The sequence below is a fragment of the Vidua chalybeata genome, chromosome 20 (assembly GCF_026979565.1).
Source record: "Vidua chalybeata isolate OUT-0048 chromosome 20, bVidCha1 merged haplotype, whole genome shotgun sequence".
Lineage (NCBI taxonomy): Eukaryota > Metazoa > Chordata > Aves > Passeriformes > Viduidae > Vidua > Vidua chalybeata.
In genome coordinates, this window is record NC_071549.1 from 10,628,033 (window position 1) to 10,641,158 (window position 13,126).

Consider the following 13,126-nt stretch of genomic DNA (forward strand, 5'->3'; position numbering starts at 1 on the left):
GTACAACAATATTTTCATTAGTATCTCATACCTGGATAAAATGTTCAAAAATCTGCTCCTTCCCACCCTCTCTGAAGGCAGGAATGCTTGGCTGACTGGAGACCATGACAGTTTTGCCCAGTGAGGCATCTTTGGATAAATTAATTTTTCTGCTTTTAAAGAAAAGGGATGTGAGCTAGGCCTAACAAACATGTGGTGCAAACTTTTGTCTTGATTTACTTCCAGAAATTCTTTCTCTGCAGCTGAAATAACCACTTCTTGCTCTGCAAACAAGGAAACACTGCATGTCAGGTCTGCACAGAATGCAGAAGGATGCCTCGGATCAGTGCCAGGCACAGTCACTTTTTAAGATGGGTTATCACTACTCTCTGCATTTGTATGCCTAATTTCTGGTCTGAACAAGGCAGGATAACAATGCAGGCATTTTGTTTGACTTGACATGAAATAAGGCCGTGTCTAATGGAACAAAATGGAGAAGAAAAATGTGGCAAGCAAACAGAGTTTTTTAAAGAGAATTCAAAAGACTGCCTTTGCTTCTAACTCTGTGCATGTAAGGGGATTAAACATTAGGAATCTTGGTAAAAAAAATAAATTTTAAAGGGGGAAAAAAGCATCCAGGCTGCCCTTGAGCCAGTCCATTCTGTCAGCACACCTGCAGGTTTCATGGACTGTTGTGTGGCTTTTGAGGACAGAAAATCACTACAGAAGATAAGTGATGCTCCTCATCTTGTGTTCTTTCACTGCATCCCAAGAATCAGCACTGATGACATCCTCTCATGACAACACTGAACGTGTCCCCCAGTGCCACTGCCACCATGGGCAGCACAGCCAGCAGGGAGCACAAACCACGGCACAACCCCAGCACCCCCAGGCAGGGCTCTGCTCCCAGAGGCACAAAATGCACCAGCAGTGGCCAGACCATGAACACCCCAGGGGCTGTGCCAGCACCCCAAAGTGCCTGGTGAGGCCAGGACTGGAGAAATCCCAGCCCTGGCAGCATTCCCATGGGCCCCCAAGCCAAACCAGCCTCTCCAGGGCTGCCAGCACGCCCCCACCAGCAGCACCTCAGCACAGAGAGCAGCTTCAGCAGCTCATCCAATCCCCAGAGCTGCCTCTGACCACAGCTGGGGGTGAGCACAGGGATCTCCCTTTCCTTAACACCTCTAGGAATGAGTCCTGTCATGAGTGTAATTACTTTGAAATTATAGTTTTGGTTTAGGAAACAAATCAAAAATACCGTCAGCAAATATTAACAAATAAGCTATTTTCAGACTCTTGTTTGTTACCAAACTGGTGTCTCTTACACACACTTGATACCTTTGATTGACAGGTTCATTTCAGATTGGGAAGGTGAAGGGTTTCTTACCGGCGAGCGATGTAGTAGAAAACAGGATTTCCAACTTTGGATGTCCCAGCTTGGTAGAAAATATTTAATGTTTTCAGTGCTTTGAACTCCTCTTTTTCATGTACCTGATGTCTAAAAAGCAATACATTGACATCAACTTTCACAACTGCCTTTCAAACAAATTTAAAAAATCCCAAACCCTCTGTACTTCCATCTCTGAAGAAAGATATTAAGTTTACACAATCTTGAGCCTTCCTTAAATCACATATGTTAGCAGCATTTCTCATTTTCAGTTTAGTTTTTTTAAATTAAAATCTACTCAGAAACCTGAAAGGTTTGTGTAGACTCAGCTTTTTAAACTCTCCTTTAAAATAGAGAGCCTTGATAGCAGAGTCTCTTATAAACTACAGACATCTCACATGATCAAGTCTAGAAATCCACATTGTATGTCCCCACCACAGTAATCTCATTACCTTGTCATAAACTCTTCAAACTTGGAACTAGTGAGATTTAAGCTGGACCAATGTGTATCTGCCACGGGTTTGTGCTCAGGAGGCCCCAGGTAGGCAAGAAGCGTTGCCATCTTGTCAAAAGGTCGTCGTCCAACAGCCTTGTGGTCCCTACAAACAACACGTTCTTTGTCAGGAAACTCCTTCTTTACTCAGCAACTCCCACTACCCCTCCTCAGCTGGGACAAGCTGGATTTTCTTTTTTAAAGTAATTCTGAGAAATCTTCAATGATGACTGATATTCTTCTCAGTAATAACAGAAGCAACACAAGGGAGTATTTCCAAATATTAACAGCTTTTAGCTGAAGGAGAGGAGATTTAGATTGGATATTAGGAAGAAATCCTTCCCTGTGAGGGTGGAGAGGCCCAGGCACAGGTTCCCAGAGAAGCTGTGGCTGTCCCATCCACATCTGGAAGTGTCCCAGGGCAGGCTGGACTATCACCCTGGGGTAGTGGAAGATGTCCCAGCCCATGGCAGGGGCTGAGATGGGATGAGCTTTATGGTTCCTTCCAACACAAGCCACTCCAGGACTCTGACAGCTTTGCCCTCAGCACACGCCCTCGTGCCAGGGCTGCAGCCTCACCTGTTGCTGGACAGGTACTGGCCGATTTTCTCCTGGTTGTTCCAGAGCAGGCGGTGCAGCGCCAGCACGTTGCCGTCGCTGATGAAGGACAGGCTGTGGTTGACGGTGTCGCTGGCCGGGCAGTCGGACGCGATGTCCAGGAAAAACCTGCAATTCACAGGCAGGGACCAACGTCAGCGTGGGAGGGCCAGCGAGGGGCTGTCCTGCGGGGCACCGCAGCTCTCCCTGCACGCAGCACAGCCCTGCGCTGGCCTGGCCGTACCTCCGTGCCGCGTCAAAGTTGCTCTTCACAAAGTCATTGAAAGGCCGCATGTGCTCCTCTTTCGTAAACAGCACGTGGTTGGCAATACTCTGAAGGATCTAAAGGAAAAAACATGGCAGAGACACACAGAGGTTTAATGTATCAGCTGTTACAGTAATTGACACAAATACTTTTGCCGGTGAAATTAAACTGGCAGAAACAGTTCATTTTCACTTGCTGTCTTGATGTTTCACAACAAAAAGCCAGTAAGTAAAGTAATTTAAAATACATTCATTTCCAAAGTATTTTCTTTCTCATACTTTTAAATACTAAAAACCAGTTCACTTTTTTATGAACTTTAAACTAGGAAAATAAATCATCTTTCAAAGCACCAGTAAGCTATTAAGTATTTCTCCTGGAACTTAGGACAGGTAAATAAAAGCAGTAGCACACCCCTACCTAAAGAAAAATACAATTTCCCAGCATTTACAATAGATAATATACACAGGCCATAGAATTTGTATGCCTTCATTAAACCTTTTTTAAATTTTTTTACAAGCATTATGACCAAATAAAATTAAAGACAGGAAAAATCCCTTTAGCAGTGGAATGAACTGCAGCGGGATAAATGCTGGCTGCTGCTACCCTCACTGTGCTCACAGGAACATCAGTCTCTTTGCTAGTTTCCAAATGAGAAGTTCAAGTGAAGGGCTGGAATTCCACTCTCTTATCCATCCTTTTGGCAAAGTGTTCGTCCCCATCCTTACACTGCTGAGAGCTCGAACAACGCCACGATGCATATACACAGCTCAGACACTGCACCTTCAAATAAACGTGATGGCTGCTACAAAGAACTCCACATTTGCCCCTTTTCTCCTACTGGTCTAGGAGCAGTACTGAAGCAGGTAGAACATAACCTAGGGCAGGCAGACAGGTGTCTGGATTCACCTTTGACATGAGCTTGAGGCCGCGCTCGATGCGGGGCGGGGGTTTCTTGTCCAGGATGCCCGCCTCGTACGGGGACACGATGGCGGGGTTGATGAAGCGCAGGAACATGGCGCTGCCCACGGCCCCGATGCTGTTCTGGGGGAAGCGCTGGCTCACCACCTGTGCACGGACAATTACACACAACAGTCCTGCATTAAGCAACGGGCAAGGGCTCACAAAAGCCTTGCATGGCAAGCCAAGCCAAAGCATTCTTTCCACACCGATCATGCTCAGCACACTGCAGTGGGACTCTCTTGCATCCCAGAGAACCAGAACAAGAAGGAAAGGAGTGGGGCTCTCAGACAGCAGCTGGCTCTCCCTCAGCTGCTGCACAGCTCCCTTGGCAGGGACATGGCTCCCAGAGCTCCTGGCCATGTCTCAGAGCTGACCCCACGCAGGGCCCTGCCCCTGGAGGGACCCCGCAGGTGCCACAGCCCCAGACTCAGGTGTGCACTGCCCTCTCCCAGCACAGGGAGCACCTTTCACCTACTGGGTCTTTGATCTGTGTTTGTAACTGCACAACTGAGCCACGAGCCTCTCCAGCAATAACACTGTGCTCTACAGCTTCAGGAGTAATTTTCCATTTGTGAGGAGGAGCTATTTGCAGAAATACCCTTCAAAACCATCATCTGTCCACACCAGGACAGAAGGAGCCAGAGCTGAGTGGCCAGTGCACTCCTCTGCCTACATATACACTGTACAAAACCACTGAGCAGATTTAAAATATTGTCCTTTGCCATCCAGGAAAAAATAACTCTGAAGAAATCTCTTGTCTTTTAGAAAATCAACTATGAGTTACTAAGAGGAGAGATGTTCTTTGGATGTCTTTGATTTCACTTTGAAAAGTTAAAGACAAAGCTTCTGACAAAAATAAAGTTCTTAGATATTCAACATGTGGTTCTATAAAACACCAACATCCATATGTGTATATTGTAATGAGTAATAATGGTTAATCAAAAGGAGTCAGATTCTTCCTTTCCACAGAATAAAATTAGCAACTGATATTATCCTGAATAGTTTAAGAGTAAAAAAACCACCTCCAAATAAATCCCAGTTTAATAAAATACTTCAAAACATAACTAATGCAATCTCAAATCATGCTGCTTAAACCAGACAAAGCCATTAGTACAAAACACACCAAGAATCACTTTGGTTCAGTAGGAACTCCAGTCAGTTACCTTGTGATGCAATTACTGATATTTTCTTGGAAAATACTGGTTTGCCCACAGCTTTTGCATTTTAAACATGATTATTATTCTGCTCAGTTACAGCAAAAATAAGAGTATTTAATAAAAGTCTAGATTTCCATTCTGGTTGATTCATACTTTGTATTCTGAGGTCACTGCCAAAGAAAAGAGTAAGTCTGAACTTTTAAAGACAATGCTCTAAAGCAACCCACGGACCTAAACCCTAACACAGCAAGTTACTGAAAATGGAAAATCTGCTTTTCTCAGGGAATAATACAAGTACTAAAGTTGGGGTTTTCTCACTTAATCACAAAGGAAACAGAAGAAAATGTGTCAGAAACAAGTCCCACAGGCCTCTTTCCAGTGCCCCACAAATATTAATTGTTCTTTGCCCAGGATGCAAGCTCAGGTTATCTGCCAGAGTGTTAAAGCAGCTCAACAGACCCAGATTTTTCTCAAAACCAAAAACATTTTTCTTCCACAATTTTTTAATTTGAAGATGGTGGCAAGGCTAGAAGAGTCAGAATATTAAATACTAAGCAGTAATGTTAAAAAATGTCTCATTTACCCAAATAGGCACACAGAGAATATTTTAAATCTACACTTAATTCCAGTGTTAATTGAAATGAAAGCTATTTTGTGCCAGAATTAGTAGAATGATTTTACAGTGAGGTCAAATAGACTGAAGTGAAGATATTTTGAACAAACAGCAAAAGATTTCTGTTGTGCTTTGAAAGAAATGGCTAATAAAAAGGTCTCCAAACTTACTGATTTTTTGTTTTCCTTTTTTTCTTTTACGGTAGCTTTATTCAGTAGAGAGTGGCAAGTTGCCTACAGAACAGAGATGAGCACAAACAAGTCACAGCACCAACTACATACAGCAACAAAAAACCAATGTTGACTTGTACATAAATTACACAGTAAAATGTAACAAACATAACCAACAGAAAATGAAATATATAAACTAAAGACTGATGATGGAGTTTTTATTCCACAATTTTATTACATCTTATTTACAAAGCACTAAATACAAAACAAGCAAATGTTGAATTTCAATCATTTCTACTATTTCTGGCTAGATTAAAAGTCAAACCACATCAATGTGCTCATGATACACAATCTTGGGCCTTAAATGGTGCATTCAGCTTTCAAATGTATTTTACCATCCCCAAATAATTTTAACAATACAAATAGTAGTGTTATACCTTTGAAATACATATTGCTTTTTAAATTAAATTTAGAGTTTTGAATCTTCCAATGTTTCTCTGTGTGTCCTTCAATTTGGTTAGACCTGTGAACCATCAGGGTTATTACCACTGTGAGAGGTAACTCTGCCATAAAACACTCTCTGGACAAAGGAAGAAAGAAGCTGCAGTCTCTGTTAATTTATTTGAGATTTCCAAGTCAAGAGATCTGACTTGATTGTGCTTATTTCTGCATTTCACTGAGATGCAAAGGGACCTAGCAAGAAGACTCCAATTCTGTCCTACTTCCAGCAGCATCTGAGCAAAGCCCCAACCCCTCGTGCCCTGCTCCCCAGCCAGAGGTGCATCAACACTCCTGGGAGCTGGGACAGGGCTGGGCATCCCTCCAGCAGCACCCAGGGCTGGGTCCCAGCCAGCCTGCAGCACTCAGCCACCTCCAGAGGGTCACACTGCCACTGGCAGAGAGCTTCCACACGTTCAGGATGGAACAGAATGAAAAGCAAACACCCCAGCCCAAACCAGCCAGTAAAGCTCTCTGCTAAGCAAGCTGAACTGAAACCTGTGCAGGACCTATTAATATTTAACCAGTGGCACCCCTGCCAACTTCCCCTGTGTAATTTCCATGAGTGCCTTCTGAAGCAGTTGTACACACACTCTACTCACTGGGATACTGCAGCTAGAGGAAAATTTCCACCTTGCTTTCACAAGGAAACCCATGTATGTTTGTGGGGATTTTATGGAAGAGCCAGCACAGATCCTCTGTAGGAGTTACTGTGAGCATGCTTGCTCTCACAAGACACTCCTGAACATACATTACCTGTAAGGAGCCAGGTGAATCTGTCCCAGTAGCCAGTTATGGATGTTTCCAAAGGAAAACACTCACTGGGCTCTGTTCCCAAACAGAAATACCAGCCAGCACAGATGCCAATATCCAACTAAAGACACTGTTTCTGTGAGGTTGCTACAGTGATTAAAACTAGCTACTAATCATTTACAGAACACATCTGGTGAGCATTCTCTGCACACAGTTACTTTAAAACTCTAAGCATTAAAAAACACCACAAAATTCGGTATAATTTACTCTCACTAGTGCTTGGGATAGAATACGTTCACCTTTTTAAAAGGGAAGTTATCTTATAAAAATCACCTGTTTGGTTCTTATGATAAAAATGGACTAATGCCCCTTTCAGATAAAGGCCAGACTCTTCAAAACTCTCTGAAATTTTAAGTACAGAATGTTCATCACAAATACTGTTAGTCAAACACTTGTACAGAAATCTAGTTGTTACTAGAAACAGTTAAAGTAGTAAATATTGAAGCTAAATATCAGTTAATACCACTTGTATATCTGCCAGTAAATCATCTCTTGTGGGAACAAATTACCCTTAATACCACACACAGTAAAGGCAAGAATAAAGGCAAGAATAAAGCCAACACACTTGGAAAGGCTTCCATAGAAGAATCTCTGGGAATGCCTGCTGGTGAATGCATTTTAAAAATTCCATTTCACAAAGGAATTACCAATGGTTTGCACAGAAATAGTTGCTACCAATGGACCCCTGGAATGGCAATAATCTGACACATCCTGGAAACAGTATATAAACCCAGTTCTGGGATGAGGTGTGGGAGAATGCAACATCCAATAACAGAAGGAACAACCAAGGCTGTGTGTGATATTTTCAGTAACACTCAAATATTCTTCTAATTGATGTATGTGACACTGTGGCCATGAAGGAGACCAATCTGCCCACTTCACTTCCTGATTACAAAACCCAAACACATCAAAAAACCCCACAGTCACTCTGCCACCAACCCAAACACAGCCACTGTCAGGAAGAGAAACCAAAAGTGTTCAGAGGCTTTTACAGAGCTGTCAGGCAGGAACAAGGCTCAGTATCTGCACACCTGCTTCAATGCAAGGGCTCACAGAAACAACCCCAGACCACAAGAGTCCCAACACACATTCCCTGCTCTCATTCCCAAGCCCTGGGGATTGCAGCAGCTGCCCCGGTCACCCCAGCATCCCCTGTGCAAATGTGACAGGATTTTTGTTACTCATCATTAGTTCACACAGGTCCAGAAAATCCAGAATCACAGAAAATCCATCTGCTTGGCTCTGCCTTAGACCTGAATACAGGCTGTGGCTGAAAGGGCAGAAGTAGCTCTGCCAGAGCACCTCACTGAGACCACAGCTCCAATAATCCACCAGACACAGCATTTCTGTGACAGTCCTCCAACTGGACCAGAAACTGTATTCCCAGCGAGCTCCAAGGCAACTCCCACTCGGATTTTTAGCAGCAGCTGAATCCATCAGAAACACACAAGGAGATCCAGCAGGACACTGGCCTCAGCAGCCACGGGACAGAGCAGAGGAGCTGGGGATGGAGCTCAGGGAACCTGAGTACCTTCAGTCACCTCCTGAACACCAACACAACCCTTAAAACACCACTTAGCCCCAACGTTCAGTCTGGTGTTACTTATCAAAGTGGTAGTACTTATCAAATGTCTGAGAAAAGCCTTTAGAGATGCCCCCTGTGCCTAGCACCAAACTCCAAACTGCTGGAATTTCACAAACCAACCCCAAAGCTTAGGGGCAGGCAACCACTGCAGGCATACCTGGTATAAACAATGGCACACACTGCGCAGCTGGGGTGGGAACTCCGAGGAGGAATTAATGATTGCCTGAAAAAACTTGTCTGTCATTTGCAAGAGACTCCGCTGGTTCTCTTCAAGGCTTTCTGTGGGCTCCAGCCTGAAACAGACCCACACATGTATGACCAGCAATCAAACACAACACAAGCTGCACTTACATCCTTGGTAAGAACCTCATTTCCCCTTTTTCTTATGGAAATACTTGTGATCTTTTACACAGAAGTTTCCATCACTGTTTTAAACTACATAAGGTACAAATAAAAGATCATGTAAAATTCAGTAATGAACAGACAGCTGTAGGTGGGATTCTCTCAGACCACTTCATACAAACACATGCATACACAATTCCAACTGATAACTGCATTATCAGTTCATGATGGTTTATCTGAAAAGAATTTTGAGGTAGACACAGTTGATGGTTAAAGTATTAATTAGAAGGCCTATCTTTGCATAAGCTACTTAAGAGATGAATACTTTTAATTTTTCTAAGAGTCAGAAATAATTTAAAACAACAGAGCAAGAGGGCTGCAGAGACAATTAATGTGTCTGGAAAAGTGAGAGGTACAACAGTATGAAAGCATGAGAAAAATATCTGCAACAAGGAAAAAGGAATCCTATTACAGACAATGAGCAGGAATCATGTTTACAGATAAATACATTTGCTGCTCGCCCTGAATCTCAAACCTTGTTGGATCCACCTCAAAGCTGACGTGCTGCCACTCAGGGGATGTGATCACAGTCCTCAGCAAAGGTTCCAACAGCTTCTGCAAATATGTAGCACCATAGACCTGTGTGCAGGGGAAACAAGGACAGAGGCCAGATGACACAGGAATGCTGCAAAGTTCTGGAAGCTTTCAACAGCCTGAAAACACTTGATCTGTTTTGGCATAAGCCAAATTCCTGTAAAACTTGGGTTTGTATATTATAATCTCATCTCTGGAACACAACCAAGGTCAATTTCTACAGGTATTTTAATTAATTTCCAATTAAGAGAAAAATAACAACACGGCTAACCAGCAGACATTCTTTCTTAGAGGACTGACTCCACACTTCACCTCTGTTTGTACACAACTTTTTAAACTGAAATGGGAGCACAAACAAGACCTCAGAATTTACCAGGAACAGTCTTCCAGCTGGCACTGGCCCAGAATCACTCATATAACTGAACTAGCCAGAAAGGCAAAAGTTTAGTGCCAGGGGGATAGCTACTTTTTAAGGGCCTGAGCATAAGTGTTCTGCAAGATTCACTTCATGAAATGTTAAAACACAAAAAGAAAACTCCTGAAACTTAACAGATGTGAGAGCTGAGACTAACTCAAACTGAGACCCAAAGGCAACTCAGTATGGCTTTTATCTAATCCCATTACTCAAGTGCTTCGCCCCACAGACTGGCAGCTTTGTATTTTCATATTACTAAACTTTTCCTGCTATTGAAGAGATCTGTAGCAGAGAAAAAAAAAAGAGATGACATACCTTAAAACAGAAAGTCATTATTTTACTGGCTAAGCTGTTTCCTCGGAAGAGTGTCTGCATGGAGTCTGCCAACTCGACCTCCTTTGAGAACATATTCCAGAGGAGCTGGTAGAGCAGGTGCCGGGAATCAAAGAGTGTGACCAGGACACGAGCCAGCTCATCCTTAAAGGGAGGAACAAGAGTTGATCTGACTCACAGGGAGCCAAGGCAAGAGTGAAACCCCAGTACTATGACAGAATCACCAAGCAGTTTGCAATAAAGCTTTATGTCTGCTATGGGCTCTGGCAGGTAAATATCAAATTACACAAAAACAATCTCTCTGCAAATGTTTCCTATGCTACTGCTTGTCTAAAAATCTGCCTCAGGCTATCCAGTCTTACAAGTTCATAATGGTTATCCAGGCAGACAAGCAGCTACTCCGCTGTATAGCAAAGCCCAACTCATCTTGCTAAAACCTAGAAGAGCAAATACAATTCTGCATGTCTGCATCACAGCACACACCACCTGTAATAAATAACCAGCACAGTTGCATTTATTATAATAAGTGCATATAAAATCGTTCCTAGATATTAACTAAAATGCAGTTTATCACCAAGATCTGAACTTAGATTCAGTACAATTTTATGAACATACAAAGAAAGGCTAGCTCAGTGGCAGCTCTATTCTCTCTGTACCAGACTGTTGTTGCACTTTTTATTTGAAGTCTTATTATTTTAACAAAATGTAGGAAACAAAATCAACTTACCCACTGAGAACAAGGCACCACATTGGCTAAAGCCATGGCAATAGGAAGCTCCCCCTGATCACCCATCATTGTAACCAACTCCACCAATCTCTCAAACCGATCTGCCAGCACTGTTTCTGCCAAGGTATCAAATTCTGTCCCCTGCTGCAAGATTTTGGTGAGGACTTCCATAAACGTGGCTCTGGTCTGGAGGTCTTTATGATAGCCCAAGCCTGATGGAGAGAAGGCAGCAGCAGTCAGGAGGATGTAAAAGCAGGGGGCAGGCGCTGCGCCGGGCAGGCGGGGCCTTACCTATGGAGTGCATGAGGCCGCTGTCCACGTTGGCGTTGAGCAGGTTGGACATGGCCAGCACGGTGCAGTGCCGCAGCGACGCCAGCCTGCGCGACATGCCGCGCTTGCGCCCGCCCGCCGCCGCGCCGTCCTCCTCCGCCTCGCTGCAGTCATTCAGCAGGTTCATGAACAGCGTGAAGTACCTGGGGACAGGCCCTCGCGGTCACACGCGCCCTGCCACGGCAGCCAACGCACAGCACACCTCCCAAAACCTCACCCACAGGAGGTAACACGCAACAAACCTCCCAAAACCTCACTCACAGGAGCCAAAGCACAACAAACCTCCCAAAACCTCACCCACGGCAGCCAACGCACAACAAACCTCCCAAAACCTCACCCACGGGAGGTAACACGCAACAAACCTCCCAAAACCTCACCCACGGGAGCCAAAGCACAACAAACCTCCCAAAACCTCACCCACTGGAGCCAAAGCACAACAAACCTCCCAAAACCTCACCCACGGCAGCCAACGCACAACAAACCTCCCCCAAAACCTCACCCACAGGAGGTAACACGCAACAAACCTCCCAAAACCTCACCCACGGGAGGTAACACGCAACAAACCTCCCAAAACCTCACTCACAGGAGGTAACACACAACAAACATCCCAAAACCTCACTCACAGGAGGTAACACACAACAAACCTCCCAAAACCTCACCCACTGGAGCCAAAGCACAACAAACCTCCCAAAACCTCACTCACAGGAGGTAACACACAACAAACATCCCAAAACCTCACTCACAGGAGCCAAAGCACAACAAACCTCCCAAAACCTCACCCACGGGAGGTAACACGCAACAAACCTCCCAAAACCTCACCCACGGGAGCCAAAGCACAACAAACCTCCCAAAACCTCACCCACGGGAGCCAAAGCACAACAAACCTCCCAAAACCTCACCCACTGGAGCCAAAGCACAACAAACCTCCCAAAACCTCACCCACTGGAGCCAAAGCACAACAAACCTCCCAAAACCTCACCCACAGGAGGTAACACACAACAAACCTCCCAAAACCTCACCCACGGGAGCCAACGCACAACACACCTCCCCCAAAACCTCACCCACAGGAGATAACACACAACACACCTCCCAAAACCTCACCCCCACCCCAAGGAGCCTCCCTGCAGCACAGCCCAAACCTTAACTGTGCTCCAACAACATCCCTTTGTCCCAAACTCGGTATGTCCATTCTCCCCAACACTGATGTGCCTCTATCAACAGATGTCTTTAAAGAGAGTTTTGTATTAAATAAAATACAGTATCAAATCGAGCTAATTCCTACCATGACTGAAAAACACATCTGCATTAAGCAGAAACAAAGCCAAATTTTCTAATTATTTTTTAAATGGAAATGTTTTCATAAACCTACAAAGCAGAGATTTTTAAATGGGCCAGAGAAGAGGTAATTCCTGTTGGGATAATACAATTATTTCTGCTGGAAGAAAAGCACAGTTTGTAATAAAGGTCATATAGGGCTTCTACTTAGAGTGACTGTATAGAGAAACAGTTAAAAGTCACTATTTACTTGAGAAATAATTGAGATTTTGCTTCCATCAACTCAACACCATCTCCTTCTTCAGGCTGGAGTGGAAGCCCAGCAAGAAGAGAGACCACTGCTTCCATACTCGCCTGGTCCAAATCTCTGAAAAATAAAATTTAACAAATATAAGTCACTTTTGCTTATAGCTCTACCTGCAGATGAAAAATAACATTTTTAATAATAAAAAGGTATTCCACTAAAGTTCTGTCATGAAAACAACTCTTATATTTTGTGTTACAGGTTCTAAATTAGAGAAAGTATTAAAAGGAGCCAAGTCATTTAAGACTAAACATTAAATATAATTCTGCTGTTGCTCACCAAAGCTTCA

At 43.9% G+C, this 13,126-nt stretch overlaps 1 protein-coding gene across 3 annotated transcripts in view; it reads right to left on the minus strand.

Annotated features, from left to right (window-relative positions):
- Window positions 1-13,126, minus strand: part of NF1 (neurofibromin 1) — a 75,034-nt gene that overhangs the window by 36,755 nt on the left and 25,153 nt on the right. For 2 of the 3 annotated variants that reach the window (XM_053961409.1, XM_053961412.1), the window contains exons 25-36: window positions 12,784-12,900; window positions 11,220-11,401; window positions 10,929-11,140; window positions 10,184-10,345; window positions 9,395-9,498; window positions 8,675-8,810; window positions 5,622-5,684; window positions 3,628-3,786; window positions 2,701-2,798; window positions 2,439-2,585; window positions 1,819-1,965; window positions 1,367-1,477 (exon numbers count right to left, since the gene is read on the minus strand). In XM_053961409.1, coding sequence (XP_053817384.1) covers window positions 1,367-1,477; window positions 1,819-1,965; window positions 2,439-2,585; window positions 2,701-2,798; window positions 3,628-3,786; window positions 5,622-5,684; window positions 8,675-8,810; window positions 9,395-9,498; window positions 10,184-10,345; window positions 10,929-11,140; window positions 11,220-11,401; window positions 12,784-12,900 — 1,638 coding nt within the window. The remainder of the gene's footprint in view (window positions 1-1,366; window positions 1,478-1,818; window positions 1,966-2,438; window positions 2,586-2,700; window positions 2,799-3,627; window positions 3,787-5,621; window positions 5,685-8,674; window positions 8,811-9,394; window positions 9,499-10,183; window positions 10,346-10,928; window positions 11,141-11,219; window positions 11,402-12,783; window positions 12,901-13,126) is intronic. The other variant, XM_053961410.1, reaches the window with a different exon arrangement.